The sequence below is a fragment of the Cydia pomonella genome, chromosome 18, assembly GCF_033807575.1.
Source record: "Cydia pomonella isolate Wapato2018A chromosome 18, ilCydPomo1, whole genome shotgun sequence".
NCBI classification, from domain to species: Eukaryota; Metazoa; Arthropoda; class Insecta; order Lepidoptera; family Tortricidae; genus Cydia; species Cydia pomonella.
Window position 1 is genome coordinate 11,032,769 of NC_084720.1, and position 26,940 is coordinate 11,059,708.

Consider the following 26,940-nt stretch of genomic DNA (forward strand, 5'->3'; position numbering starts at 1 on the left):
TCTAACATAATTCAATACAGGATAATAAATAGGTTGGTACAGTCACGGACTTTAATTGTTGAGCCATCTAGGGTTAGTAATACTAACGGTATGAAATATCCAATGTAAAGTGTACTTACCTTGACGATCTCATTATGTGTGCATATTTATGTTTGTATTCATGAAAATTGTGTATTGCTATTGAGAAGTAAATATATCTGAACCTATAATAAGTAGGTGCGTAGAATGTGAATGAACACCAATATCAGTTTTTTTCCTGGAGTCCAGGATGAACTGTTAAGACTTCGGATCCATCCTTAACAAATTAGTAACTACAGTATAGACATATATAACTACAGCTGTTACAAAATTAGCTACTTGTACATAGGTACTTATGTAGTATTATGGTCGGCCGTGACCTTATTTGACTGCTATCGCGTTGACATAGTAAATGTTTGTAAACGTATTGTATCGAAAACTCACTTATGACACTGACATATGGTTGTGGCATTAAAAATACTATAAAGTATGAGTGATATACGCATGTACTTAAAACTACATCTAGTCATGTACACCAACACTTATTAACTGAACATTTGTGTACCTTATATCTTTGCGATAAGATTCACGAATCGTCAGCTAACGCAACAATTTGGTCTACGGTAGACTAGCCACACTCCCCAGTCCCACAGGTATCGGTAATGTAGCGCACGGCAGTAATTTATGGTTTAAATTTACAATACAAGTATTACAGCTGCCAAAACCATACTTCATACGTTGCGAACTCGTAACAAATTTAGTAGGCAACACCTACTTTATCTTATTGTTATATTGACGTTGTTCATAAATTTTAACGGACTTGCATTATTTTGACAAAGATCAACTCAAGGCCTAAATATAATTACAATTAGTCCTACAATATATCTTTTTTTTTATATTTGGGGACATTCTTACACAAATCGACCTAGCCCCAAACTAAGCAAAGCTTGTACTATGCGTGCTAGGCGACGATATACATACGTACGAGTACGAGCTCGTATATACGTAGAATACACCCATGACAGGAACAAATTTGTGTTCATCACACAAATCCAAATCTCTTAATGATTTCTTGCCAAATCGTCTAGTAAATGTGTGGAACTCTCTACCAGAAACTGTTGTTAGTGCACCGTCGGTGAACTCTTTCAAAAATAGACTATATATAATAATAAGATTGTGCACCCGTTACTTTATAATCTAACGTAGGTTAGGTTAGGTTAGTTTGTAATCTAACTACCGTCAGTGTATAATGTTACTAACGAGATTATAAACTGACGAGTGTTTACGATTTTACGGTGACATATACACATTTTAGAACATTAAAAAATGCTAAATAAATACAAGTGCTGCGATATACACGCGTCAGCTCCAAGAGCTGCTAGTGTATCAAATAATAATAAAAAAATGCCCTTACTGGGATTCGAACCCGGGACCATCGGCTTCATAGGCAGGGTCACTACCCACCACCAAATTGAAACGAAGTACATATATATAAAACGTATACAATTTATTTCTTTCTTATCAAGGCACATGTATGTATATCTCAAAAAAAGTAAAATATCAAAAATATGTAAAATACTTCAAACGACAACTTATTCACTAAACTAAATAAAGTAATCTTATATAATATTGTTAAGGCACTGCACTAGGGCATTTATGGCGGATATTACAAAAATACATCGTTCATATAATAATAAATATTTTACAGTACATATTATGGTGCTACTTTACCGCAACCGCACTTGTGCGAAAATTAGCATATTACGTTACTATGTCGAAATTTTCGAACATTTAAAGGGCCATATGTACTGTAAAACGTACGATACATGTGCGAATAGGTAATTCGCAACTCGTGTCGATTTAAAACACTCCCTTCGGTCGTGTTTTAATTTATCGCCACTCGTTTCGAATTTCCTATTTTTCGCACTTGTATCGTAATGTACTATAGTAGAACTATTCTTCAGACTACTCAATGCTAACCATTATTTTATTCCTAAAGTGATTCCGGATTTCGAATATTCTGGGCCAACTTCGCCACTGGGGCAAATTCGTAACGAGTGGCGATAAATTAAAACACGACCGAAGAGACATTTTGAGAAGATTTCGAGAGAAGGCGGTTTGTTTACAGAGGCCTACCGCGAAACACGAAAATCTAAATTTCGTTATCTGGCTCTTTAACGCTCGAATATGATGGAGTGATAGAGAGGCAGATAACGAAATTTCGATTCTCGTGTTTCGCGTTAGGCCGCGATTTATACTAAAGGCGCCGCCCCCTACGCAGAGTTATACGTATAGTCGTTAGATTTGCAGCTGGCCCCCAACGGCTTATCCTTTGTCTATTGTTAACTAAACCGGCGCGTGCCACTACCAGCAAAAAAGGGGCCGGTCACTTTAACCGGTTATTTCATTAAATAATAATTAAGATTCAAAATGAACAAATGGAAAAATAATTTGCGAATTAGAATTATACGACCCTTTTTTTGCAGATAGTGGCACGCGCGGTTTTAGTTAACGATATACAAAAGATTAGCCGCTTCGGGCCGGCTTCAAATCGAACGACTATACTAACTTCTATCATTGAAAATTTTATTTTTCAAATTAGTTTATGTAACAGAATGAAAGAATTCAAGCAAAAGAATGTAAATAATCGTATATTATTTAATTGTTACATAATTGCCGCGACTTATTTTTCAAGTGTTTTATTTATTTTTACAAAAAAAGACACGTCATGATTGCTTACCTCCTTTCTAATGCAAAAAAAACGAACTATAGTTCGTTATTAATTTCAAATTTTGAACCTATTGCCTATTCTATACAATTCCAGGAGGGGAGACGGATATAAATAAATATCATAGGACATTATTACTCAAATTGACTAAGTCCCACAGTATATAGGCTCAATAAGGATACGAGGGTTAATATGTAGCTTAGATATAACCACCTGTAAGTAATTAATTTATATATTTTAATGTTTTAAATACGTACACTAATGCTTTCAATATATCAGGAAGTAAATAAGGTAAAGCATTAAGTAGTCATATTATTCTAATACACATGGCATTTTTTGTACAAGCAACTCATTTGGCACTTGGAGTATTGCTAGGCACGTGGCAGCACTTCTGGAGTACCTACCAAATATATAAACATAAATAGTTCGTGATTTAGGTACATTAGTATTGTTAAACACTTAGTAATTTGAAAACACCTATACTACGAAAGGACGGAAATTTCAACACAAATACGTCATATATTCCAATAGTTATGAATAGATAATTTTAAAATTATAATCTGTGTTAATTTAGTAAGGGTAATACGGGTACATGTGGCTTTATCACGTTCCGGCCTGTTTACAATTGAAAATGAAACAAAAAGCATTGTTTTTTTTATACACCGCGGTAGCTACCAAATTTGACTTGGAAAGGATCAAGCCCGTTTAAAAGGCAATCTCTAGGATTTTAATAAGTATTATTATGAGCCCAAATTGTCCCACTGCTGGGCAAAGGCCTCCCTCTTACTCTTCGACGTGTCCCTATCCTCGGAAGTCTCCCACCAGTCTCTGTCACAGGCGTAAAGCTCGTCCCGCCATCTCCGACAAGGTCTACCGTGACGCCTTACAATTTGTGGGACCCAACTGGTGGCTGTTTTGGCCCACAGGTCATCCGGCATACGGCAGACGTGTCCTGCTCACCCCATTTGAGCTTGACGGCAGTTTCAGCTAAATCAGTTTTCCAGTTTTGAAGCGTAGTAGCGTAAGCGTAGTCTTTTTAATGCGATCGGTTAACTTCACGCTGAGAATACTACGCTCCATGGCTCGTTGACAAACCTTGACTTTGGTTTTTCGAATCTTTGTCAAAGACCAAGTTTGTGCTCCGTAGGTGAGAATGACGAGAATGCACAGGGTTTTACTTACATGGTGCAAAATGTGTATTCAAATATGTAACAGCATTCGGAGATAACACGTTTGGGTAATGTAGGACGATCGGCCACCCATATTCACAATCAGGTAAAAAAATTCGTTATTTAAGCATAAAATAACAAAAAGCTGTTATATGAATTCGAACCATAAAAGTAGAACGCTAAAATTACCTTTTAAACGAGCTTGATCCTTCTCAATAATGATACTAATGACAAGCTCGGTAGCTACCGCGGTGCACGAAAGGATCAATGTCTTTTGGTTAACAGATTGAGGTTCAAGCCCAAATAACCACTTCAGAAAATTTCTACTACATACAGTGTGTTACCGTCATGCGGGCATTTATAAAAACTGATAGTAATACGATCCATTAGTAATTGTGTATCGCTAAGTCTTGAAATAAACGTCGCAATAAGCAAAGTATGAAGGGCTGTCAGTGTCACTTGTCAATTTACTGCGCTGTACATTGCTGGCAATAATTTTTTTGTTAGAAAGTATGGAAGGTAGAGTTAAGGAACGGAATCTCCATAGGCAGAACTTATGCAAAAGTGTCCAGTGGTCAGCTATAAATAATAGTTCCAAATCTCTCCAGAGTAGCGCTAGAGTAGCTGTGAGTAGAGGAGTGAAGTGCGCTGTCTATGATTTGTTTTTTTTTTCAAGTATTCTAGGTATTGTAACGCCACCTATTTAAGGATTTCTGATGACACTTTTTGGTATATGGAGATTCCATTCCTTATCTCCACCTTCCGTATTAGAAAGTTAATAGATTCAGAATTTTAGTTTATTAATTAAATTAAGCTCATGGTTAAGTTAAAGAACTATGTTACTGTACCCTACTTGAAAAAAAAGCCCACTTGCCGGTAACAGACTGTATACACGATGATTAGTGATAATAAACACTCGTATGCCACACTTACCCGTATTGACCTTAAACAATATTCCGTGTGTATGAATGTTTATTGATTACATTAGTAAGGTACTAAGGTAGATACCAGTTCTGCTTTGAACCGCTGAGAGTAACTCCTATTATTATCGTGAAAAAAGGTTTTAAATTGCGACATTATATTTAAGATTCATCCTATTTTGGGCTTTACTCGGTTGCATCTTTAAGGAGCCCGAGAAGCACTCAACCACAGTTCTTCGATGCCAATTATAGTTCTCTACCCAAAACGTTTCTTCAGTACTAAAAAGCGGTAGTTACTTAACTTACAGCTAAGCAAAATTAAAGTAACAAATACATATGTATCTTAACATTATTTGCAATTCATAGGTACATAAGACGAAAAAGGCACGTATGTAATAATTTTAAAGCTCATACTTACTTATTATAACTAAGAATTGTCCATATTTGTACGATCTTCATTACAAGATTAATTAACGTAGTACTGAAAATACTTCTAAATAAGTAGTAATCAAATTAAACATAAATAAATACTGTATACCTGCCGTAACTACCGTATCTGAATTTACAAGGTTTAGAATCAGATCTTTTATACCAACTTCAAAATAAACAGTTTTAGGTACATACATCTTAAGTATGTTTGATATCGAAATAGACGGATATTTAACGAGATTCATGAGAGAATTCGATTTTCGATTATATCGCTATTGCGATTTTGAGTATATCTTAAATATGTGTTCCACAAATCAAGTAACCCTGCTTTTATCGCCAAAGATGTCATCTGACACGCGCGGCCACAGCACTATATCAACCGTCGCGCGTTCTGACAAGGTTTATAATAACGAGCCGCTCACGACAGGCGTGGCGTTAAATAAAAGGTCGTAAAGTTGCTAACAATCTGATATACAACTGAAAAGATGGGTAGATTGGGTATTTTAAGGAAATGGTTCAACAGGAACACATTTACCTGATATAACCCTATTTGCTCTTTGGAAGGCAAAACTAAATACCAAAAAATGGTTAGTATTCTACCAGTCCAATTTCTTGCTCCAATGTGTATTTGCATTTCATATTTTGCTTGATGAGGGAGTGAGACGCAATGCACATTGGACAAAGAAATTGGACAGGTGGAATACCATCCATAGCTACTATGCGTATTAATTTTGTTACTGACTGAGAGTTGAGAGTTGCTTCTCGTCGTGAACCAATTTTATCCTAGATTCAATTACGGCAAGACTACAAAAAACGTGAACCACATTTACATTAAGATATATTCAGAAAAACCGAATACTTCAGAATGTCGACTAGTTCCAAATTTCGGATTTACTCGACAAACTCGAATGTTCAGATTTATCCGAACATGCGCTACAATAGGCGAAAAAGGAATTATATTTTTTTTACCTCCGAATTGAAAAAGACGGTACCATCCGACGATCTGATTAACGTTACGAAAATAAGTTACGTTAGTAAAAATAAACCTTGATGATACTGTAACTTAACAAAGAAACATAATGTAAGCATCTAAGTATCGCCCAATTCTACTGATTGATACTAAGACGAGCCTTAAAGGGGTAGGTAAGGTCAGATCTTACTTCCTCCAGGCTAAGAGTTGTGCTTGGCGTCGGCGACGGACATGACCTCCTCGCCGTAGTCCAGATCGTCGAAGGCGAGCTCGTCCTCCTCTTCCTTGCCGACGGGGCAGCCTGGGCATCTGAAATCAATATTAGTTTTGTTGATAGCGGTGATGAGTAGTTTTGATCAGTGGCAAAATATCATTTCACTTTTAGTTATCTACAACTACGGTGTCACTGGTTTTAATTAACTATATATTAACTGAAAACTAATGGCTTTGTAAGCTGTAGACCTCGCGATAAGCTTAAAAAGGATAACAAATATCTTTAGTGACATAATAGGATTTCACTTCAGACTTTTACTTAAGAGTACCTAAGTCTGTAGCGCATCGGGGATGTATGCTGAAGCGCGCGTAATTGCTTTTATACTACTATGCGCAAACGATGTACATCCCTGGTGCGCCGGGTGCGGGCCAGCCCCAACCCAATTGGATTGGAGAGGATTGACTGCCCATATTTGAGGCATTGTGAGGATATGCATGTTTCTAGAAGTATTTATTATGTCTAACCACTATTTAGGTTCTTCTAGAAACATAGCTGCCTTAGTAATTACCTATTTAGTGATAAGTCTGTACAAACTGTACATATTAACTTAGTATAAATGCATACTAACATATCTATGAGTTTAAAAGTTACTCAAATAAAATGATTTTATTTATTTTATTATTTATTAATTTATAAGACTTAAGTCCTTAAGGCCAATTTCCGCCACTTAGAATTTTTTTCCAAAAAAGCGAAACGACAGAAAAAATATACCGAACCTGCTCACCAAATTTCACAATCAATTAAGAAATGTGACCTATGGATAAGAACATCCCGGACAATTTTTTAGGCCAAGCTGAAATGGAGACCTTACCTTACGTTCGGCCAATAAGTTCTATGTGATATTAATACACTATGAGATCACATTTATGAGGTATCGATTGATACAAAAATATTGTACAAATCGCCACCTGCATGTTATCTGATACGCGTCCGCGGTCATTATGATAATGTTCGCGCCGCGCCTTCGCAGGTGGTCGGTACTAGCCGAATACATTTTATGTTCTTTAATCCATTTATGTGAATTAACGACGTCTAAATATGTGTTATAATATAAAAGGGATGAATAAAACGCCGAGCAAAGTAGTTTACACTAAAATTATATGATGGTGTAGAGCTTAAGTCAGGTGAACTTTTAGTTTAGGTTCAGACCGTAATTTATAAAACAAAGCTATTGAATTCTTTGCGTACTGCGGTTGGATCTCGGTAGGGCGGCTACTGTTCTAAATGAAAATTAAAGCCGTTTTAAAATCTGTTTTACCTTCTTAACCCTATGGTTCAAATTTATATAACAGCTAATTCGGATATAACACTTTTGGGTAATGAGACCTGCAAATAACTTCTTTATTGTTCTAGGCCCTGTAGCTACAACGCCTATAGCAGTAGGTAAGAAAGATTGTTATATACATAATTACATAAATATTGTTTACGATGACAGATATAAAACTTATAAAGATGACCAATAACGTGACATAGCTACGAGTATATTCTTTTTTGCCTTTAAATGAAGTATAAAGTATTTGCTGTTGCGTGTTGATTGAAGATAGGTAGGACCTTCTGCGCATGATCTTACACGGACTTTGCGGGTTTTTATTGAAGTCCTAAATATTCCGGCAAGTTTTCGCGGAGTGTTGTTTAGCTTTCAGCGGCGGGCTATTTTCACATCGATTGTTTACACAACGGGCATGCTCTGGAGTGTAAAGGCTCTGTCACACCGACGCGGTAGCAGAACCGACGCGGATTGCGCGCGGTGCCGTGCCACTCGGAATGCACAGAATGTTATGAGCTATGCCACACAGCTGAAGCGTGGCGCCGCGTTCAATCCGCCCACCGAATGCGGAATCGACGCGGGCCGGAAGCGGCTCGGGCGCGGCCACTCACCCGTCACATAGGGATCGAAGGCGGAGCAGTTGTGCGGAAAAAAGTAAATAACAACATTGTTTGCAATTATGGATGTTACGGAGAAACTGGCTGAGTGTGTTAGACAATATTCGTCTATATGATATAAGACACAAATATTACAGAAATACGGTTTACAAAATGAGGTTAGTAGCCACAAGTAACTTACAACGCGGGTCCGCGATCAAAACGCTTTCAATCCGCCAATCGCGCTCAATGTGACATTATCGCTACCGCCCCGGTCCGCGACCACACCGGAACGCTTCCGCGTCGGTGTGAAGCGTTCCGGTGTGACCGAGCCTTAAGGAATTTGCACCTTACCTGCTCTCATTGAGGCCGTATGACAGGCATTTATCGCCCACACACTCGCAGCAGCCGTCGTGGAACCACCTGAAAAAAACGATTTGAAATATTACAATTTAAAAAATAAATAGGTAGGTAAACATCCTATTTAAAACAAACTTGTAGCCTACTTATAAGGAGTTGATGGTAAAAAGTCCCTTAATTTGTAATTTCTTCAAATACAGAATATAATTAATTAATCATTACAGAAAAGGTTTGTACCTACTTAAATTAAAAAAATATTTATTAGTTAACCAAGATGCCAATCGTTTCCGTAACGGTAATCTGCTTTCTATCACTCTTGCAAGAGAACTATTCTCAACTATGTCTTAAATTGTGCAATGAATTCGCGAATGCGTTTTGTGTATTGTACGTATTTATATGACCATCGGCGCCGGCAGCAGGGTGCAAGGGGGTGCACTTGCACCCCCCTGGCAGGTAAGAAAATACATATATAAAAAAAATTACATGTTTTTTTATGCGTCTGCACAAGCATTAGAGTTAGACCAATATAAATCTGCAATGATTTTGATAGCATAACTCGGAACTATATTACACAAGAAAAATAAATTTCTGCATCAATTCTTCTATTCCATTTATTATGCACCTCCCTGAAAGTAATCCTGGCGGCACCCATGTATATGACCATACAACAACTGTACAGGAAGGTTAAAGATTCGCATTTCATTATGTGCGCCATAAAAATACTTTGAGTACGTATGACCTTGTTTGCGCATAAGTACTCCTCTGTCTGCTTCCCCACTCACCATTGAAACAACACTGCGAAGAAAGATAAACTACTATTTGTTATATAAATAGTAAGGCTGTGGCATAATCTTACCGCAAGCTGCTGGCGCCCATGGACCGGCACAGCGTCCGGCACTTGTCGCTGGACATGCACTGCGCCATGTACGCGATGGTGCAGTTGAATGTCACCACGTCGCGGCTGGTCGGCTCCGCTTCCTGCTCTATGCTCTCTGTAAATGAAGACATTTGACGTGAGCTTTCCGATTTTTGCAATTCATGTGAACATACCTATGTAGTTATAGGTACCTTCCTTTCCTATGTTTGACTACGTGATAAGGTAGATCACTCATTCAATTTCATTGGTACTTAATTTACAATAATTAAAATAAACCTTACATATTTACATAGCTACATAAGAAAAAAATATAGATTTATGCATTCTCAGGATTTCTACACACCATTTCTACAGACATCTGAAACGTCAATTAAATATTTATACGCTATAAAATCCTAATTGATCAAATATTATTGTACTTCATACGAAGCTCAGAAACCAACATCAATAATCAATAACTAATTATTGAGAAGCTATTAAAATAATTAATAACAAACACCCTAAATATCTAAGTATTCGCTACTGTAAATTACATTATAACGCGAAATTAATATTCCTACTTGTTTAGCTTCTAACAAAATCTCAGTCTCATGACAGTTATGACAAATGGCAACGTTAGATATGATTCAATTTGCATAATAAGATGCAGGTGCTGTTTAATTTATTTCGCCACTGCGATGTTTATACTGGCGACCTAAGCTTATCCGACGTATCGGCGTAAAAGAACTCATTCAATTCTGAAACTTAATGTATGAAAACAAAGAATAAATTGAGTGCCTTTTCAAATTCAGATAGCGGAAATGACTTGTGCGGTTATTACCAATACACCAAGCCAAATAAAAGGCTGTTATATGCCAGAGAACTCTTCGAGCAGGTAGGCATTCCAAAATAATGACTCATTTGGGGGATCACGCGGCGGGGGACCCTTTTTATTGGCGACTTGTGTGGCTTTGAGGATCCTTTGAAGATTAACCGTATTGTTCTATGGTTAATGTAATGTAACATGTAACAGTTAAGTAGCTGAGGAAGTTTGCACTTATCTAATCTGTCAGGCAGAAACTGTTAGTTCTAGGAATTTGATAGGGCTTATAATTAATAACAATGTTTGCTTTATGTATATTGTATTACATTCGCGGAAACTTAGATTTGGATTGTTTCCAGCATGAAATACGAAACATTTGTTAATTTTGGAATCGATGTTACATGGTTACAACTTCCCCATCAACTATCTTCAATAAAAATAACAAATATAGGTAGGTACCTACCTACTTCACGTGTCAACTCCCCAGTAGACTATGATAGTCTACAGCAGGAGCCTATGCTTCCTTTTTGAGAGCCAGATTGGCAGGCTGGCGGGCCGTAAGTTCGGAGATCCCTACAATCCTTGGAGCTCTAAGCTACAATTATTATGGTCGAGGGTTCGAGTTCGAGATTATATGCCGTAAATTATTTCTTAGGGGAATTTAAATTATACTCCTACCTTAGGATTAAATTTAATGTTGTGTAGCATTATATTACACTTACAATACAAGTAATGCAGTAGAAATATGGTTAAAGATGTATAGACACCATAGACTAACGTTAGATACTGAACATGTTTGACAACTTTTGTTGCAGGAGGATGGATGCTTAATGGGCTAATGACATCAGACCTAAGTAATGCAAATCGAAAGCAGATCTTTTCACTGCATGCATGCTTAGGCTAAAGACTACATTTTTTCAGTACTTCAGACTCAAATATGAAACACATGATATATAAATGTACCAGAGTCATTAACTTTTATTGTATTGTCGACAGAAGAGACCTTTTTCTAAAATGTGTATGACATAGGTACCTATATACTACGTATTTACAGCCAAAATATGTTCCAAAACAAAGAGCTACATCAAAATTCAAATTTAACGTGTTTTCGATTGTATATTTCCTATATGTTAAGATACAACTTTTGGCTTTCCAGTAGTCCCACCAAATACATATATCTAAAGTTTTGATACATTTACTCACAAGGAAAGGTAGCCAACTGTCCGGTTCCGATTTGATTTATATTTATATATGTTATGGAGTAGTCTAAAATAACAACACGTATTTTTTTTTAGCTGCCCAAACTCGACCTATTGGGAGAAATTGTCCTTTAAAGTACAAAAAAATACTAAATCTTCTAACTCCTATAGAAATTTAAGTGATGCTCAAGCAACTTGCTAGTTAATGGCTGGTTTGAGTATATATGTTTGAGAGCAGGAAAAAATAATGAGCATGTGTTTTGTTATATCGGCCGGAAATCATTTTATCCAAAAAAATCGATGTAAGATGAAGTTTTATATCTTATTGTTAAAGATACACATAAAGAAGGGTGTTTTTTTTAGGGAAACTTGAGTTTAAGCAGATATAACAAAACATGTGCTCATTATTTTTTCCTGCTCTCTAACATATACTCAAATAAGCCATTAACTAGCAAGTTGCTTGAACATCACTTTATATAGGAGTTAGAAGATTTAGTAACTTTTTAATATTTTGGAGGAAAATTTCTCTCAAAAGGTTGAATTTGGGCAGCTAAAAAAAATATGTGTCTGTTATTTTAGACTACTCTATAACATATACATATAAATATAAATCAAATTGGAACCGGACAGTTAGGTACCTTTCCTTGTCAGTAAAAACTAGTTTAATGCTAAGTAACTGTGCTTAGCTTAAAAATACTTACGCAAATGATACACCAGCTGGTTGTCTTTAGCAGGCCTGTATGCAGATATGTCAAGATCCACAGGGTAAGTGATTGACAGCCACCGCTCCTCTGGGTCTGGATCACTGGTCAGACTACTGAACAGGACAGGGACACTGTCGGCTGCCAATTCTTCTACATAAGATGTCTTTGAAAGTGCTGTTGCTGTGTCATTTGGTTTAGGGCACATATCTGTTGAAAAATTAAGTTATTTGTTTTGTATATTATTATTTTGTTTTGACAATAGAAGATTATTTAAAATCCGGAATTGATAGAAGTATGACAGAAATCAAGAGAAGAGGTGTTTACCCAACAGAAGAATGCTTACATAGGCTATAAAAAGGGAAGTATGGCCCTTTGACAAAAACAAGAAAGAAAAAAAACATGTAAATGTACTTAATGATGAAATGCATGGGAACCTCAAGTTGCTATCTCTATGTGAGGGGTATATAATACTTTATGGGGAACAAGGTTACTTGGGTGAGTTATTAGCTCAATTTTTATACATGATTTTACCATGATCTTGAGGTATAAAAAGGTTCCATAGTAACCATACAGGTTCTGTATGTATGACCATTTTTGTACATTATAAAAATGACTTACTTAGCAAATAAAACTTCTACACATTGCATTGATAAAACTGGGAAAATTACTATCAGTAAAAAAATTGTTAAATTTACTGTTCTGCCTTACATTTTCACACTTCATTGCAAAAGCAATCATAGATGGTGAAGAAATTTCAAAAATGTCGTAACTATTAATAAGTCCTTTCATTTATCCCTGAGACCAACCAGATAACAGCAATCACCGGATTAGCAAGGCTCTTCTGTAATAATTTATTTTAGTACAGATGTGTACCAGTTCCTCTGGTTTATTTAGGCAATAAAATGACTTAGCTAGAATTGTCATTCTGTTCATGAAATAGAAAGCACTCATCATTATTTTTTAAATATATTAGGTATTATAATTTCTATATGAGACAACATTTTAAACAAAATCTTTCCATTTAACAGGATAGGTTTTACTGAAATACATATTAACCAAAACTTTATAAGACTAATTTATGTACAGTGAGCGTCAAATACTTTATAGCAGTCAAAGTGGCCAAATAGTTCGGTACACCATACTAAATATATGGTGTACCGAACTATTTGGCTACTTTGGTTGCTACAAAGTATTTGACGCTGACTGTACATGAGATATAATTAATGTACTGGAATGCTGTTAGCTTGTAATTGTAATTATATAAATGTTTCTCTAATAACATAACCAAGATGGTTACAGTGAGTCCATTATTATTCAGGTTGGCCTTTTTGTTCTCTAGGCCTTATTACCCCCAAGTACCTTACACTGTGTCAATTTGAACAAGAAAGTAGAAGGGGTATTAAGCTTTATATAAAGTTTTTTCACTTAATTTTTAAGGCTGATATTGGGCTTGGGTGAATCAAGTATGCCCCTAATATCATGACCCTACATCTGCTAGTCATCTGTTTGTAGGAGAGCAGATGCTTACCAACACAGCTGCAGCACTCGCTGTACAAGGTACTTAAGCAGCTAAAGCACTCTTTACAACATGAGCAGTCCTTCAGGTCACACTTGCATGACTGGGTCAACATGCATTTGGACACGACGCTGGCGCAAATAGCCTCGTTGCACGCGAAAACTATAGGCAGGGCCAGCAGAAGGGCTCCAACCAACACTCCGCACACCTTCAGAGACATGGTGAGAGTTCCACTTAGTCAAACCAGTGGCAAAGTCAACAAACGTAAGTTAACACTTTTAACATAAGAATACAACACAAAACTAGTTAAAACACACAGAAACACAAGCAAATATATTAAATTCCTCGAACTATACGCATTCGAAGCTAATGACAGTTCTTCTCAACATGCGTCTACGCACAGCAAGGGATGAAAATAAAATAAATATTTTTTTAGGACAAGGCAAGTTGTTTCTTGTTGTTTGTTTCCTTTGTCTCTTTTTGGTACATTCAGTTTTCATATTGATCGAGTGAGAAGCATAATGGAATCGTCGTGGCCTTGACAAAACGGAATGAACGAAACGATTGAATGAAGTGAATTGAGTGAATGAATTCAATAAAGGCTTGATTATTGCCAGCAGAAAAATATCAAAAACCATTCCAGTTACTGAATTAAATGTCAAAAAATGTTATTTTATGACAATTTGTGTCATTTGAATCCATCTTGCTTTCAACCTCGCATGGCCCGCGGATATTTAAAATTGATACAGCAATAAAAATAATTTATCATGTTGGTGCTAAAATGTGGAAGTAATAGATTTACTTAACACTGCTATAATTAGAAAGATTACTATTACTTTTTCCTACTCCTCTACTGTTATCTGTCATTTATGCATTCATTAACACGAATATAAGAACATACATAAAAGGTTTCAAGAAAAGTCTATATTGTCTATTCCTCATAAAAGCTCTTGTGCTTTTATAAGCTATAACGTTACTGCGATTAATGGCTACCAACCTAACAAAACCAAAACGAATACAGTTTTAAACTAAGTGCATTGATGCCAACTTACAAAATATTCATTTGGTTGCATAGTAAAAATAATTACTTCATAAGTCAGAAACACGCATGTGACACCCGTAATATAGCAACACCCATAGACTACGAAGACCGCTTAGCGTTGCTTGTTAGTCTCCGTAGGCTACGGTGGCCAAAATTGAGAAAAAACTGTCCAAAAAATTAATTTAGCAAGTAGTAAGTACCAGGGCCTCATGAGTTACGAGGAGGTGTCGCCGACCGGCCGGCCGCGGCCCGGGGCGGGCCGGGCGCGTAACAAGGTATGCTCGCGCGTCTTGGCTATATACTTTTGCTGTAATTTGTTTACCTAAATTAAGATTTATTTTTGTTGACTCGTAGGAAAAATATTGTATGCAACGTTGTATAAGTAGGTCAAAAAATTCTCGTGGCGTATTCCTTTACAATGTTCGCCTACGCCTTCGGCTCCGGCTCACATTGTACTCACGCCACTCGCCTTTTTTGACCCTTCTTATACAACTGTTGCATAAAATACTATAAAATTCGCTACTGTTATATTTCCATAACATAAGTATATTATTATTATTGGTAAGTAGGTAGGATAACCCTCTGATTCTTTAGCAGCATGTGAAGTATGAGTAATTAGAGAAATTATTATAATTTTTTTCAATTAACCTGATTAATTTTCTGCGACATGAGGCAGTTACTTTGATAAATGTTACTATGGTTGCCAATATTGATGAATAAAACGATTCACTGGTCAGACTGTGGTTGGTAGGTTACCGCAGACTAAGTTATTTATTTAATGTAATAGGTATGTTTAAATAGAAGTTATTTATTTTATGATAATTACATGTCAAGGATTACAATAGTCAACAATACACTTGCATTACGTCAATAGATAATTATGTCATTCATTATAAATTAAGCTTAAGCTAAACTAAAAAACTACTCAAAGAGGCCCCCGAAAGTTGTTCCCGGCGCAATGGTGCCCATCACACTCGCTGCGTTACTACGTTGAATTGCAATGGATAGCCTTTGCGCCAGGAAAGAACCCACCCGGGCGTCACACCCCCTCTCCCTAGCTCGCCGCCCTAATAAAATGGACATGATATTTGGTATGTTTAAATAAGATATATTAATATTTTATGTCTTGCGCACAAAGAAAGTAACCTTTTTAGCTCTAACATGTTCCCGCCGCTGAGGTGAAAGGTTGTACTTTTCATACAAAACCAAATTTGAAAAACTTTGCCTTTTGAGTCTCTCACTCTCACTACGTAAGCGCGTAAGCATCTTTTGCTTGCTAGGAGCTAGATGAGCACTCTCAACTTTTTCTCATGTTACTCAAAATAATAAATTATTTAACACTACTAATCTTAATTTCTGATGTTACTAAAACCCTTATCTATCCTCACCTTAATAACCTCCCTTCCCCGTACAATTCCCGGGAGCATAATTCCCCGATTAATTAAGTAAATGGCACTTCTGTAATTAAAGTAGGTAATTGGATTAAATATTTGTTGGCAGTTTCATTTGTGAGGTCAGAGTTGTAGAGTGCTGTCGTTTTTGACGCTTTGCTGTTGTAAATGCCCTTGCAAACATACACAAAAGTTGCGTCATTTTAAAACAAGATGGCAGATAATTACAGGCAAGTCATAACATTAAGGAACATGCTGAAAATATACCTATATAACTTAATTCATAAAATCTATGGTCCCAATATAAAAATATAATTCATAAATATTGCATATACATATATGTATACATATAATATCTCGGAGACCGAGCTTTGCTCGGAAAACATATTGAAACTCAAAAATACGCGTTTTCCCAGAGATAAGACCTAGCTAGATCGATTTATCGCCCCCGAAAACCCCTATATAGCGATTTCATCGAAATCGTTAGAGCCGTTTCCGAGATCCCGATATATATATATATATATATAAGAATTGCTCGTTTAAAGGTATAAGATATAAGATATATTTAATGTTTGAGGAAAAAATGTGATACCGTGGGGATACCGTGGGCTCTTTGATTTGTTTATTATTTATTTTAGTCTAACTCCTTTTAAGCCTCCTAGCCTAGTCGGTACCTAGTGTAGTGACCCTGTCTACGAAGCAGGAGCTTCCGGGTTCCTTTGTGTTCAACACGAATATTTGTTCCTGTATCTATGTAAGTATGTATTTATCTATATAAGTATGTATATCGTCGCCTAGTGCCCATAGTACAAGGTTTGCTTAATAGTCGGTAGTCGACGTGTGTAAGATTGTCCCCAAAATATTTATTTATTATTTATTTATATTTCGTACTAACTTTACGAACGTACCCGCCTACCCGCGTGGGTACCTATTAATGGGGTGATTTCAGATTTATCTTCCTAGCATCTTCCCCTGAGCCTAAGATTTCTATATGCCTATTATTTTTTTATCAGGACATTTGGTATCTGTGCCGTAGGTACAGTATAGTTTGATATAGGTATCGGTATCGGTAGGTATATTTTCCTACTTTTTGAATTCTAGCTCCCCAATATCAAAAAAGAAAAGCGATGCAGAAAGTACAAGTGATAATCACAATGACTCCGGTCCGAAGTCTCCTAAGAGACGTCAGTCACGTCGGCACCTGATCTGGGACAATACGCGGGAGTTCTTGAGCAATACCACGCTTCACGGGTTCCGGTATCTTCTGGATACTAAATCTAATTGGTTTGAAAGGCAAGGTTCAGAAGGTTGCGCACCGCGACTTTTTAACGCGCCGCTGACGCGCGTCGACGGTGCGGTTTTCATTCCATGAGGCAGTTTGTTTGCGCTTGTATGAATACAAACGCGCGTCGACGGCGCGTTAAAAAGTCGCGGTGTGCATAGGCCCTAGGGCTTATTTGGTTAATCTAATTTTAAGGCCCAGCCAGTTTTCTAACTCCAACCATGTTTTGTTTGCCTAAACTTTTTCACTGTTCATATACAACGTGTCCCAAAACTCAACGATAAGCCGGCACCAGAGGATGGAGCTGCTTATGATTAGTCGAGAAAAAATAAGGAAAAAAATATATCTCAATTATTTTAGAAATTACAGAAAAAAAATGAAATTCATTGAAAATCGACATCCCTAATGGTATTTTTAACGACCATGTCTACAAATATTCAAATATTACTGTTTTTTATTTTGTTTTTGGAAACTTCAGTAGCCCTGCTATCTAACACAGTTCTTAAAAATACCAAAATACATGTAGTTTTTACACAAAAAATAATCAAAATTCATTTTGTCCCTACAATTTTGAAAGATTGTTTCTTACAGTCCACTTTCAATCATCATGGTGTAAAAAAATAGTATCGACACCACTATGGCAATTATTTTCAAAAGTTGACGCAACTAACCAAGATTCCAAAATGGTATAATACTTTGGGAAACCTAGTCACAACAAAAAACAACGAATTTTTAAACAAGAACCGACATTTTTAAATGCTGATATTAATCACTTTTGAAAAGGGTTGTTGTTGCAAGTTTTAAAATTTCAATGGAAAATGTGGGTAGTTAATACAATTTTCAAGTCAGTACACTCTGATCCTTTGTTCGCTGTGCACCGTTCCGTATTAATTGATGTGGCTCTCATACTAACAACTCTTGGCTTTGCTTTTTGGACTGGTGATCTGCAAACTGTACTGACCTGGCATTATTTTGGACTGTGATTGTGTTTTGTGTATTGGACTTTTTCCGTATTCTGGATTGTTTAGCGTTTATCATGCCGCTACCGTACACACCGTTGGAATACGCTAATATGCATCTCATTTATGGAGAATGCCGATGCAATGCTAACGCTGCTAGCAGATTGTATCGAGAAAGGTACCCAAATGTTCAAAGACATCCGGATTATCGAGTGTTTATTAATGTACATCAAGCCTTTGCGGAAGGTCGTTTACCATTTGACAGGAGACACACTGGAAGACCTAGATTGGAACGCGATGAAGAAGTTCTCAATGAAATAGAAAACGATTCAACTACCTCGGTACGTGCCATAGAACTAGCTACGGGAATACCAAAAAGTTCTGCACATCGAATTCTAAAACGTCACAGACTTCACCCATATCACTACAGGCGTGTGCAGACGTTACTACCGCGGGACTATCCACATCGGGTCGCATTTTGCCGTGCGATGCTGCAAAAGCACAGGGAAGATCCCCAATTCTTAGACAAAGTTCTATGGTCGGATGAATCAACCTGCAAGAAAGATGGCTATTCAAATCTACACAACTTACATTAGTTGGAGCAATGAAAATCCGCACTTGATGAGAGAAGACAAATCTCAGTATCAATTCAAGGTTAACTTATGGACGGGCATCTTAAATGGAAATGTAATTGGACCCTTTGAGTTACAAGGAAACCTTAATGGTGATGGCTATTTGACCTTTTTACAAAACGACTTGCCTGAATTATTAGAAGACGTGCCTTTACGTGATTTACAAAACATGTGGTTTCAAAATGATGGTTGCCCAGCTCACTATGCCCGTGCAGTGCGAGAATACTTAAACCAAGAGTATCCAGGGCGTTGGATCGGGCGACTTGGTCCTATCTTGTGGCCACCCCGTTCGCCCGACCTGAACCCCCTGGACTTCTTCTACTGGGGCTGTCTTAAAGACAAAATCTACTCAAAACCCATAGCAACATTGGACGAGCTTCGCCAAAAAATCACACAAGCTGCGGATCATATCAATGGTAGAAGATATGCACGACGGATAAAACGATCATTTCTAAGGCGATGTCATGTCTGTATTAATGCCGGTGGCAGGCAATTTGAACATTTACTGTAGTATTAATAATGTAGTAAATGAATTTAAAAAAAAGGAAAAAAAATTGTACCATTTCTTTGCATTTATTCAACATTTTTCAACAACAAAAATCCTTTTTTGGGTACAGTAAAAGTGATTACCGCCAACATTAAATAATGTCGATTCTTGTTTAAAAATTCGTTGTTTTTTTTGTGACTAGGTTTCCTAAAGTATTATACCATTTTGGAATCTTGGTTAGTTGCGTCAACTTTTGAAAATAATTGCCATAGTGGTGTCGATACTATTTTTTTACACCATGATGATTGAAAGTGGACTGTAAGAAAAAATCTTTCAAAATTGTAGGGACAAAATGAATTTTGATTATTTTTTGTGTAAAAACTACATGTATTATGGTATTTTTAAGAACTGTGTTAGATAGCAGGGCTACTTAAGTTTCCAAAAACAAAAAAAAAACAGTAATATTTGAATATTTGTGACATGGTCGTTAAAAATACCATTAGGGATGTCGATTTTCGATGAATTTCATTTTTTTTCTGTAATTTCTAAAATAATTGAGATATATTTTTTTCCTTATTTTTTCTCGACTAATCATAAGCAGCTCCATCCTCTGGTGCCGGCTTATCGTTGAGTTTTGGGACACGTTGTATATCTGATGTAAATCTCTGAAATTATATCGTCGAGTATGTCGAGTGTCTCTTTCTCGACTTGCCGATCATATACATAAACCTAGCATATAGGTACTTACTGACTCTTAAATTTTTAGTGCTAGTTGCACCCTCCGCACTTAACAGACTGATCAACGTCACCGGGCGCGCCGCGGTATTTTACTATGAAACTTCCAATACAATAAAATTTAGCGAACGTTTTACGGGGACAGACAGTTTGGTGCAACCGGCCCTTAATGTCTAAACGCACTGTACATTAGCTGCACATAAGAATTCACCTCACGCGCTGTAGCAAAACCCACCTATAATCGGAAATCTGGCCATTTGCCAAGAGGTAAACTCGCGTGCCTACACCTACTATTGTACCTATAGGTAATAAACGACATTGCATTCAATCATAATTCAATCAACTTTAGTTCGCTTTTCTCCAGGCTTTTGTTCCATTAAGACCATCTGAATTCTCTATCTATGTGCCTTTTGAATCGACACTGTTGATTTGGATGTTCATTATAGGTTCTAACTAATAACTTATGCCAGCTGTGTATGCACATGCGTCGTAAGCCGAGAGTATCGGCAAAAAACAGATTCAATTGGATAAGGTCGAGACGAGTAAGAGCGAGTCGAGAAGGAAGCAGTATGTACATCACACTCCTTCATGGTCTGTCTCGGGGTTTCTCGACGGGTGTATACAGCCGGCATTATATACAAATGTAATTGTCACAGATTATGGTGGCTGTGCATGGTGATCGCGAGCATAATGGTGTGCGTGGTCTTCATAAGAAAAGTGTGGATCAAGTGGGACGAAACCCCGGTCATCGTCAGTTTCGCAGACACTACCAACTCCGTGTGGACTTTAAGTATCATTCATTTTATATTTAACTGACTACGTCATTTCTACGCTACTAATGCTTACGCCAATTCTTAGGATTAGTTGCCAAGCGGCCCCAGGCCTCCTATTGAGCCATGGCAAAATGCTGGGACAACGCGAGGAAGATGATGATGTTATTTCTATGCTAAATTCATGAGCGTAGGCTAGGGATAGACACAATAACACCTACAAAATCACCCCTTTCAAAATTATGCCTCATTTCATCACAAGCACACATTTATAGGACTATTATCGCCTTTTGACGACAGTAGGACTCTCAACAACAGGAGGAGATAGTCCATGTGGCCTTAACAAACAAAATAATGAGACATACTAATATAAAACTAATTTTGCGGTTTGTTACACTCACGTGTTTTAGTTACTCGCTCGACATGTTTCGGAGAGCCTAGGTCTCCTTTCTCAAGCACTAACAGAAAGCAGACCTGGGAGCTTCGAAACATGTCGCACTTAAATGTACTTATAAGGTATGCTCTTTATCAAAACACTGATTGTTATTTTTATCTGTAGATCCCGTTTCCAGCAGTGACGGTATGCAGTGAGACCAAGCCCCGGCAAAGGGTTTTTAACTTTACCAAAGCTTACCATGAAAGGAGGCGCACGCCCTCTACCATCAGCGTGGAGGAGTTAGTGATCATTGTATCAATATTTACTTCGTTTTAGAATTTATTAATAATGAATGTTATACATCTGCTTAGCTGGGATCTTATACAAAAAGATGACAGTAATTACATAGTGCCAGGATTTAGCAATATCTTAATCGATTTTATGCACCTAAACAAGTTAAAACAATTCAATTTTATCTCTAATAATATGGGTCGTATTTTAGATTTAGTCATGTCTACAGTAGCGTCATGTAATGTTTCTCAAAATGTGAGTCCTCTGAGCAATATAGACCCTTTCCACCCTTCACTTGAAGTTGTTATAACGTTTGCAAGCGCACCTCGATTGTCGTACAATAATGTTAACACCAGGCCAAACTTTTACAAAGCCAAATATGACCTTATACGTGCAGATCTTAGTAATTGTCTGTGGGATGACTTATTTTCCGGCCTCACCGACGTAAACGATATGCTAAGCGCGTTCTCGGAGGTAGTCAAACAGCTGATTCGAAGACATACCACTTGCTAAACCGAAAAACAGCCGTTTTCCCCCATGGTTTGATAAGAACTTAAAACGAGCGTTAAACGAGAAAAATAAGATAAGAGTTCGCTATAAAAAATACAAAAATCCTATGGATGCCTTAGAGTTAAAATTGCTTAGCAAGCGATGCGAGTGTCTGGCTACCTCTCGGTACAATGCTTATATATCTAAGGTGGAAGATGAGCTTACTGCAAATCCTAAATTGTTTTGGTCGCATCTAAAAGCTAAACGAGGTGGGTCAAGTGCTTATCCGGCATCTATGTCTCACGGGGCAATGGCCACCACAGACAGTACCGAAATCTGCGACATGTTTGCATCCTACTTTTCCTCGGTGTACATCACTGATTCTAATGACGTCGGTTTGGAATATAATTCACCGTTACCACAATCCCTTATCAACAATAGCCAGTGCTTTTCATCTGTTGTCATAGACAAAGAAGCTCTGCTTATCAAACTGAAAAGTATGGACTGTAGCAAAGGAGCCGGACCTGACGGTGTCCCACCTATCTTCATTGTTTCTTGCGCATCTCAGTTGCTTGAGCCCTTATGGCGAATTTTTAACAAATCACTTTCTTCTGGAGTCTTTCCTACAGCCTGGAAGATCGCTAAGGTTGTCCCCATTCCTAAATCAGGCGACGATAGCATAGTTTCAAATTATAGACCAATATCGATTTTATCGTGTTATGCTAAGGTCTTAGAATCCCTTGTCTACCCTCACATACAAAGACATTTCAAACCTTATTTGACTGACCATCAGCACGGATTTGTGAGTTCTAGATCAACATGTACAAACTTAGTATCCTTTACCGAGCTACTAACAAGTGCTGTGGACTCAGGTAAACAAACAGACGTTATATATACTGACTTCAGTAAAGCTTTTGATAAAGTCTCTCACTCAATACTAATGTACAAATTATCAGCATACGGTGTATCAGGCAATATGTTGCAATGGTTACAGTCTTATTTAAGTGAAAGGGTTTTCTATGTAGTGGTGAATGGCTACGAATCGTCTTACCGTAATATAACATCTGGCGTACCTCAAGGCTCGCATTTAGGTCCTATACTTTTCAACTTATTTATCAATGACGTAACTGAATGCTTCCACCACTCTACGGTTTTTATGTATGCAGATGACCTAAAGTTCGCACGCGTTATTAACACAACTGACGATATCACCTTACTTCAAAGCGATATTATAAGACTGAGTAGTTGGTGTAAGCATAACCTAATGCACATTAACATCAAAAAATGCATCCATATGAAATTCACTCGAAAACAAAATGTAACACAGTCAGACTACCATATAGACGGTTGCAACCTAATCGAAGTTGAGAACACTCGCGATCTTGGAGTTCTTTTCGACAACAAATTAACGTTTATTCCCCACATAGAAAATATTGTCAAGAGGGCATCTAAGACTTTGGGCTTTGTCATGAGAAGCACTAAATCATTTAGGCGCAGCGCAACCAAAATATTGCTATACAATAGTCTGACGAGGAGTATTTTGGAATATTGCAGCGTTGTCTGGAGGCCGCATTATGCTACCCACTCATTACGGTTAGAGCGTATTCAAAAAAGGTTCACTCGTCACTTAGCATTTCAGGCACCTGTTATGGCTAAAAGATCAATATCCTATCAAAGGAAACTGCAATATTTCAAGATGGATTCCCTAGAAGATCGACGGACGCTCCTAGATGCAACTTTTTTGTACAAGTTAGTGAACCACAAAATAGATTGTCCACAACTGCTGACATTGTTGAACTTTCGTGCTCCATCCCGTTTCCCCCGTAATGCTATCACCCCTCTTTACGCCCCGCCTAGAAGATCAGTTTCAGGCACTAACTCTCCAATATGCAGGTTATGTAGAATTGCTAATGATTGCTGTGACAAGGCGGATATGCACTATGACCCACTAAATAAATTTATAAAATCTGTCCGAAAATATTTTTTTAAACATAAGTAATTAGAATTTAAGTTAAAATTTTGGTACTTCTATAGTTGTTTACTTATATTTGTTTCGCATGCCGTGTTTACCTGTAAGTAATTGTGACACCACTCCTTACATGTATTAGCTTGTACGTTTTGAATGTATCGATGTCAACAATTGTTGGTGAACCTTAAATAAATAAAATAAAAATAAAATCTGTGTTACTGGAAAAGCAAAATATACTAACCCTGTTATTCATAAAATAAATGCTTGTTATAGAGTTACTTAAGTAACAGATATATGTTTATGAAGATTATGAATAACGCCATAAGTTTATTACGCAGAGAGAGGACAGCTAATAGAAGGAAATTGTGCTAAGGAAAACGTACATGCATATATTACTTGCCCCGGGATATTAAGTAAAATTAATAAAAATATTGCATTTCAGTTTAAATACTTACCAAGACATGCTGTTGTTGTGCAACAATCCTGAAAGTGATGGACCACAATTCGCCAATAAAACCTCCATTGAAACTCTGCAAAAGGTACTTACTTATCATAAATTGTGTCTTTCTAAAATATGTTGGAATATATACATTCCTATCTACTAACTACCAGTAGGTACCTATTAGGATTGCTACTTCTCAGGATCAGATAATTATAGAGATGAATCTTATTTTACAACTTTTAGTCTCTATACTTCGTGTCATCCACGATGACGCGCAGATTTGTCAAATCTAAACTTTAATAATATGACATTACGAATCAAGGCTCGCATCAAAGAGCATATAATCACTACGTTTTAAGAGACGGGACTTCTAGCTAGCGAGTGGAATCCCTTTGTTTCGCAAATCATTACCAAAATGTACGACAAAGAACTGTCAAAGAACCATAGTACCAACATAAACAATTTAAATAGTGTAGTACGCTACACGCTTGCGTTTCTTATCGATATCGTAAAATGGGGAGGGTTGAAAAATAGACTCTTGTCTACAAATTTTGTACTCGAAATCAAGTTAGGATCGAGTCCACATTTAAGTTATATGTTATATAGTGAATAGTTCTATGAGTGGACTAATACGTGGTCGGGCTTAATGTGGACTCGATTTTTTTTTTAGAACACCTTGTTGTTATTCACCACTAGGAAGGATCAAAGTAGCACTTTTTCCCTACTAGGAGGGATCACTTTTTTCCTCTTTTTGCATACTTCTTAGGTTAAATTATTTAATTACCATTGATTAAATTTATTTATTTATTTGTACCATAATAATTTCCTCACAGGTGATGTGAAAAGCAGTATGTAAATTTATCACGTGGTAGCAAAAATATTTCCACCTTAGGGTGGTATTCCACCTATCCAGTTTCTTGGTCCAATGTCATTGCGTCTGACAAAGAAATTGCATAGGTGGAATACCACCCATAGGCGTTAACACTTGAATCCCTCACTACGCTACGATTCTATTTTAGAATACCTCGTTACACTCAGATTGTAATTATAAAATCCTTCACTATTTTTTTTCTTAATTTATTTTTATTAAAAGCACTATTTTTAAAATGATCTGCAGATACATGTTTCAATAAATGTAACTTTTCTATGGGAAGATGTATCAGGTCTTCGTTCCCAACAAATTTAACCCACTGCCTGCATCTGAAAACATACAGCCTTGGTTATGTACAGTTTATATTCCAAGTGTTTGCTAATGAGATGATCAACTGATTATTTAGCGCTAATATGCATCTATAAATCAAATCATATATGTTAAATAATGACCATTAATGCATAGATGATAGATAATTTTCCACTGAAAATCTTCGACGAATTAATTTTGTGTCACATTGCATGCAAGTTCTCAGGAAATTTCACATATTTTATTTAATTACTTACACTGATATACAAATAAACATACAATTATCGATAGTTTTAGTACATCCCTAGTTCACAACTAAAAATAATATAAAATATCAAATTTTCGATGTGTTTAAAGCTTGCTGCACCAAAATAAGGTCAAAAGTATCTAAAGCAATACGTACCGGTCTTTATCCAAGGGAAATTTCGTCATAAAATCCCTTTTTTCGTGAATTTCTCGAGTGGCTCGCTTGCCACATATTTCACACTTAGTAAACCGTTTTCTCGGTGGCATTGTAACAAACTCGTTCTTTACTCTGATCACGGTTCACTATTTTCGATATTTTCACTAAATAATAAAGAAATTGCACGAAATACCCGAACAAAACATTGAAGCCTTCATAACAAACAAAACAATTAGGCTGACAGTTGACTTGATGTAAACTTGACAGAATAAATAGCACTGACGTTTTATTTTTCTTCGTTGGCAAAGATTTGCGAAACAAGTTCCATACAAAACTTATTTTGTTCCTAGTTGCGTCAGCCTGGCTCGCATCTTCGTGAATGACACTATCTATAAATGACAAAATATGTTACTGTCAAAAACTTGTACATTAATAAAGAAATTATTAATTTAATTTCAGCTAGCTCCGACCCGCGACGACTTATTTCTAAAGTGCTTATGGAAAAACTTGAGTTGCGGAGATATGTTTTATCACACACTGACCAAGGACGGCTACTGTTTTACCTTCAACATGCTTTCTGCCGAGAAAATTTTTAGGACTGAAAAGTAATACGAACTGAACTGTATTTTACATTATTTATGGTTAGACGCAACTTAGAGCTTA

General features: G+C 36.8%; 2 protein-coding genes across 7 annotated transcripts in view; one reads left to right on the forward strand and one right to left on the reverse strand.

The window, feature by feature from the left end:
- The window catches only part of LOC133527396 (pickpocket protein 28-like), a 38,824-nt gene that overhangs the window by 2,829 nt on the left and 9,055 nt on the right, over positions 1-26,940 (forward strand). For 3 of the 6 annotated variants that reach the window (XM_061864381.1, XM_061864383.1, XM_061864384.1), the window contains exons 1-6: positions 15,383-16,492; positions 17,364-17,555; positions 21,014-21,143; positions 21,687-21,802; positions 24,695-24,791; positions 26,737-26,882. In XM_061864381.1, coding sequence (XP_061720365.1) covers positions 16,476-16,492; positions 17,364-17,555; positions 21,014-21,143; positions 21,687-21,802; positions 24,695-24,791; positions 26,737-26,882 — 698 coding nt within the window. In that variant the 5' untranslated portion in view covers positions 15,383-16,475. Of the gene's footprint in view, positions 1-6,926; positions 7,892-15,376; positions 16,493-17,363; positions 17,556-21,013; positions 21,144-21,686; positions 21,803-24,694; positions 24,792-26,736; positions 26,883-26,940 lie in introns of those variants that run through there. The other 3 variants (XM_061864382.1, XM_061864385.1, XM_061864386.1) reach the window with 3 other exon arrangements.
- Positions 1,505-15,289, reverse strand: LOC133527408 (protein twisted gastrulation). The gene is made up of 5 exons (XM_061864410.1): positions 13,842-15,289; positions 12,311-12,520; positions 9,588-9,723; positions 8,726-8,794; positions 1,505-6,543 (listed from the first exon to the last, which is right to left on the reverse strand). The coding sequence occupies exons 1-5, from the start codon at positions 14,047-14,049 to the stop codon at positions 6,435-6,437; spliced, it is 732 nt and encodes a 243-aa protein (XP_061720394.1). The 5' UTR covers positions 14,050-15,289; the 3' UTR covers positions 1,505-6,434.